At 41.4% G+C, this 6,217-nt stretch overlaps 1 protein-coding gene across 9 annotated transcripts in view; it reads right to left on the bottom strand.

Moving 5' to 3' along the window:
* Positions 1-6,087, bottom strand: part of Usp28 (ubiquitin specific peptidase 28) — a 65,519-nt gene extending 59,432 nt beyond the window's left edge. For all 9 annotated transcript variants that reach the window (XM_047516870.1, XM_047516869.1, XM_047516866.1 and 6 more), the window contains exon 1: positions 5,954-6,087. In XM_047516870.1, coding sequence (XP_047372826.1) covers positions 5,954-6,010 — 57 coding nt within the window. In that variant the 5' untranslated portion in view covers positions 6,011-6,087. The remainder of the gene's footprint in view (positions 1-5,953) is intronic.
* Positions 6,088-6,217: the final 130 nt, after the last annotated feature.

Consider the following 6,217-nt stretch of genomic DNA (forward strand, 5'->3'; position numbering starts at 1 on the left):
GGAGAATGGTCAAACTAATTACTACTGCTACTGAAAGGCCACTGATTGACTGATTTGACCAGAAGGTGGTCAATCACTGGTTACTTTACTGTTTATTTTTTGATACTGGGGATTGAACTCTGGGGTGCTCTACCACTGAGCTATACCCCCAGCCCTTTATTATTATTATTAACTCTGGGGTGCTCTACCACTGAGCTATACCCCCAGCCCTTTTTATTATTATTATTATTATTATTATTATTATTATTATTATTATTTTAAATTTTGAGACAGTCTTCCTAAGTTGCCCAGGTTGGCTTTGAACTTGTAATCCTCCTGCCTCAAACTCCCAAGTAGTAGCTGGTTTACAGGCATGCACCTGGACACCAGTTTAATGACTGCTCACTTCTGAGAGATCTGTTTCATTCGATAATAACAAATTCTTAATAAAAGCCTACTTCAGCAAGCCTCACCATTAGCCTAGGTAGATGCTAACTATGTAAAACCACTCACTGCCCTACAACTGAATCTTATGCTGCTTGGTCAACCAGCTCTCTCTTTGAACTGGACTGGTCCCCAAAGCGACCTCACAACTGGGTTTTTCTAAGTGTTGCCACCTCAATCTCTGTGCTGTACTATAGGAGCTAACTTGGCTTTGTCTCCTATCAGTTAAGAGTTAATCCTACTCACGTATATCTGTCTGTCTGTCTCTCTTTTTGGCAATACTGGAGATTAAACCAATCCCCCCCCCCCCACACACACACACACATTCTCTCCCTCTTTTTGGGCAATACTGGGAAGTGAACCCAGGGCACAGGCATTCTAGTACTGAGCTATGCCCCTAATCTTCAGGTGTCCATTTTCCAAGTTTTCTACATAAAGTCTGAATTATATTGTCACTGTAAAAAAAAATTTATATATATTTTAGTTGTAGGTGGACACAATACCTTTATTTTATTTTTGTGTGGTGCTGAGGATCGAACCCAGAGCCCCACATGCACTAGGTGAGCACGCTACCACTGAGTCACACCACCAGCCCATGGAAAAATGTTTTAAAAATGAAACAGGTAAATTTTTCTTTTTCTGTGTTTTTTAGAAGTGATCATATTCATTGTCAAACCTTTCAAGTTAGCAAGAATAATGGATTTTATGTCTTTGTGAACTGAGATATCAGTGTATTGAAACAAATATTACAAATGCATCAATTTGTAATATCCTCTATTGCCGTGTAAACTTATATCAAAAAAAAAAAAAGGAAAAAAGAAAAAGAAAAGAAGGAGGTGAATTTGGAAACTGTTTCAAAGGTAAACCAAAGGAAAGAAGTGAACGAAACAACAACTGGAGAGGGCAACAGAGAACATTGTTATTTCAGGACTTAGGACATATGGACACAACAAAATGGGAATTCCATTCATATCCTTCTCAAAATTTAATGTGCCAGTGAATGACACAGGAATCTTGTCAAAAGGCAGAATCTTATTCAGTAGATCTAAGGTGAAGTTCCAAGTAGTGGTGTGCCAATTTCAGTGTGTGCTTGTTTCTCTGGCATTAATATTCTCACCCTGGTGGTCTCAACCTATCAACATGAGGTCACTGAACACAGAACTGGGAAGAGACAGACACGATTGGCTGGAAAAGCCGTACAATCTAGCTCTAGCATATCCAACATCCTGCATTTCTGTCCTAAGTAATGCAGATGCCTCTGGTCCATTTAAGTAGTAAAAGGTACACAGTGAAGTTTCTGGTGACTAGACTGAGATAAAAGAGAATAAAGGATAAATTACATAAGAGTATAAACAGAGACATTTAGATATGGGTTTCTCAAGTTCCACACAATTTACATTTTAGGCTACATAACTCACTGTTGTAGAGGCTATCCTGTACATTCTAGGATGCTTAGCAGCATTCCTGACTTTTACACAGTAGATGCCAGCATCCTCTTCCCATAGCAATCACAATCAAAAACATCTCTAGACTACCAAATATTTCCTAGAGTGTAAAATCTCACCCTAGTAAGCACCACTAATCTAGGTTTATCTCTAAGAAATGATGGAATAAGAAAGGAAATATAATTCTTCCAAACTAAAATGAGAGAAAAGCAATGAGATGCTGGGGGCAAGGTGTTTGGACAAAACATGAAATACAGAGTTCTATGTAGACATCAGGGAGCTCAGTCAAATAGGAAAGAAGATTATGTGTTCAGAAAGAGTGTAAGGGAAAAGGCAGGCATGGTGGTGTATGCCTGTAATACCAGCCACTCAGGAGGCTGAGGCAGGAGGATCACAGGTTCAAGGCCAACCAAGCAACTTAGCAAGGACCTCAGCAACTTAGAGAAACCCTGTCTCACGATAAAAAACAAAAAGGGCTAGGGATGTAGCTCAGTTGTTGAGCATCCCTGGGTTCAATCCCCAGTGCCAAAAAAAAAAAAAAGAAAGAAAAATGCAAGGGAGAGGGCTGGGGCTACAGCTCAGTGGTAGAGCGCTTGCCTAGCACATGTGAGGCACTGGGCTCTATCCTCAGCCACCCCATAAAAATCAATAAAATAAAGGCATTCTGTCCATCTACAACTACCAAAACAAAATTTAAAAGAAAAGATTACAAGAGAGAGATTAGAAGTTTAAAACATTAGGAGATTCACAGAGAAGACATTAAGAGATTAATGGGATGGCTCTGGCCTAGGACAATGAGTCCATCAACTAAGAGACAGAACCAGGGATATCTTGGGCTCTTGGACTTACTGCCTGGGTTCAATCTGGTTGTACCATTTCCGAGCTGGGTGACCTTGGATTATTTAAAAAGTATAAGTGTTCTCATAGAATTTCCATAAGTATTGTGACAAAAATTTATTAAGTTCTAAACACAGGGTCTAACACACAATAAATGCTCAATTACTGGTACTAGCTATTACAGGTATCAGCATCTTTATTTTCCTTGGAAAGCACTTGCTTCCACTTTGCTATTGGTTTAAATTTCTTTAATGAAACAAAAGACATAGAAAGAGCTTGCCTGGTAACAGCCTATCTGTGATATGTCTTATAAATACTGTTGTTACTGAGTGAACAGTAACTGTAGCTGAGTATGAGAGTTGTGAAGCCAACCAATCATTGACCTGCTGATGTTCCAAAAGTCACAATCAATGAGACAATGCAAAAGGAAATTAAAACTTCCTGTATAACTAATTAGAACAAATAAAAAAAAAAATAGGGCTAGGGTAGTGGCTCAATGATAGAGCACTCGCTTGCCATGTGTGAGGCACTGAGTTCAATTCTCAACACTGCATATAAATAAATAAAAATAAAGGTCCATCAACAACTAAAAAAGTTAAAAAATAAAATAAAAATAAAAAAAAATAAATAAAAAGGAAACAAAAACTTGGTAAATGAAGAGAAAACAAAAAAGGGCATTACATTTTCACTAAAATTAGCACATTTTAAAAGGGTTTCAGCTATCCTAAAGAATGTGTAATGTCAGCCTGCTGGACATCCTGCATCTCAAAAGGCTGAGGCAGGAAGATTCAAGTTCAAGGCCAGCCCTGGTAACTTAGCAAGACCCTATCTCAAAATGAAAAATAAAAAAGGCTGAGGACGTAGTCCAGTAGTGGAGTCCCTCTGGGTTCAATCTTCAGTACCATCCCTGCCCCCCAAAAAGTGTGATGTCAACCCTCAGTACTGCTGCCAAGGATGACAGGTTTATTAAAAATCAAACTGGACGTAGGAGTGTAGCTCAGAGGTAGAGCGTTTGCCTAGCATGTGTGAGGCCCTGGGTTGAATCCTCAGGACTAAAATAAGTAGGTATTATGTCCACCTACAATAATAACAAAAAATTTTTAAAAAAAGAATTAAACTGATTTCAAGTTCTTTATCCTACAATAACAAGTAAACTTTCCTGCTGTTTTTTTATCTACATCAACAATTGATTAACATATAGGAACCTGTCAATAAGTAACTTTTTAAAACAGTCTATAATCTGGGGATTTAGTAATATCACAACGTGGCCACCCTGAAATTTCAGTACACACTGAGAATATCAAGAGTATTACATTTTTTTCTCACTAAAATTCTTGGGAGTCTACAAAGGGTTTTGTCTTGCATACAACTGACCAATAAGGGAAGGGAAGCACTGTAGGTTGTAAATAGCTTCTGAGTATCAGGGGAGGATAGCTCTTCTCAACTATAACAATTAAAAACCTTTTAACAGAAAGGTAGAATGCTCAGAATTAAAAAATAAAAGAATCTATTCTGGGGAAAAAATTACTAAAATCTTCCAAGGTGTAAAAAAGTACTCTACTCATAAAAGTTCCTTCAACCTAAACTGCTAACTTCAAGCATTTTACATTAGTTAAAAAAAAAAAGGGGGGGGGGTGGCAAACATTATCAAGCATTCCAAGCTTATCATCTGTCAGTATGGGGCAAATCACTGGGAAGAACAGTAAATGTCATCACTCTGCAGGCCGCCAAAGATCAGGGTACTGCAGCCAGCAAACACCAGAATGCCAAGCCTTCCCAAAATAGCTATGACTTATATACAAATGCTCATCAAACACCCCACATACAAACTCTCAAATGGTGAGTGCTGAAATAGGGGTCACTTCTCAAACTGTGGCAAAGATAAATGAAGATGCCACTGATTAACAGGCACATGACATGGTCTTACATTACAGAGCCTCAACAAATTTAAATATGACTTGCTCTCCCTTAAAATAGTCTCTTCTCTAAATCAATATGACTGTCTCAAAACCAACATTTTCCCACCTGTTTTTAAGTCACCGTCCTAAAAAACAAATAGAACTGATCTCTGAAACCAAACAAGAGAAAAATCCTAGTTGAAATTCCAAAGGCACTGATGAACATCTACAATATTTCCATTAGAAATCAGCACATGAAACACCATCCACAAACTTTCACTTTGGAGTCATCTTTTTCTACATGAGTTTTAAAAAGTATGTGCATGTTATATATTCCTGGTTTTCTGAATGCATCCAAAGAATAAAAAGGCACAAAAGGTTTCTCCCTCGGCAAGATCTGACAACTCTGTATTATAAATATTTTACAAAACTTCTCCAAACTTGTATTTGAGTATTTGGCACAGATTTCCCATTCTGTCTTGAAAAAAGTGTGGTACGTGAGGAGGTGGTGTTGTTATAACATTCCAAAGTAACATTAGAAGATACTCTCAAATTCCCTACCTCCCAAGTTTCCTCACAGACATTAGATTTTGATTTTTCTCTCAAACCACTGTTCTTTTACTCTTACCATCCTATCCCTGAAATCCTTGTATTGATTTCAATCTAAGATATGAGGTACACAGAGCAAAATCAGTATACCTTTTATTCATCACCCTATTCCTCCGCCCTCCTTCAAAAATCTAGAATAGAATGCAATAATTGGGGAAGCTGCTCTGTTTAAAAAAAGAAAAGGGGAGGAAATTAAGAAAAGCGGACCGGAAAGGAGAGAGGTAGTGTGGTAGGACCCCTGGTTTTCTACACTTTGTTGATGAAACCTCGGCTTTAAGTGAGATAACTTCAGTCTTCTTTACACTATTTAAAACAACACTGCCATAAGTGACTTGAGTAGAAACAAAAACAACCAACGCTGCCCCTTTCAGAAGTTTCTCACTCCTGGTCGGGGCCCAGGAGCACTCTCCTTAGTGACCCTGATGCACACAACCCCACGTGCAGCCCTTTATAATTGGGTTTCCAAAATAACTTAATGCCCTTCCAACATCAGCTCGCTCACAGCACGAAAATGAAGTCCTCAACCCGAGTCTCGCAAGGACCGCAATCTCGCCGGAGCGCCGGTCCGGACACCGCCTGCGGACCCCTGCCTGCCCGTCCGGCTCGTCCCACAGCCCCCGGCCCAGCACCCCGCAGGCCCCGCCTGTCCCGCCGGGCCTCCTGCCCGCCCGCGCCCCGTCCCACGCTCCCTTCTCGGGCCCCGGGGCGGCCCCCAGGCTCCCGCTCGCGTTGCTGGCCCACCGAGCCGTGGCCGTCCGCCACTCCGGCCGTATCGTCCTGGTGCAGTTCCGCAGTCATGGTGGAGGCACCCCTCCGCGGGTCACCGGGATCCCGCCGTCGCCGCTGCCTCCAGTCCAAGAGCGCAGAAGGCCCCGCCCCCGCGCCCTGCGCCCCCCAGTCCCGCGGAGTCCAGGTCCCGCCCCCGCCCGCAGCCCGCGCCCGAGGCCCAGCCCACACGCCCCGCCCCCAGCCTGCGCGCGCACCCAATGCGCGCGGCCGAATCTG

The sequence above is a fragment of the Sciurus carolinensis genome, chromosome 11 (genome assembly GCF_902686445.1).
Source record: "Sciurus carolinensis chromosome 11, mSciCar1.2, whole genome shotgun sequence".
In the NCBI taxonomy this organism is placed as follows: domain Eukaryota; kingdom Metazoa; phylum Chordata; class Mammalia; order Rodentia; family Sciuridae; genus Sciurus; species Sciurus carolinensis.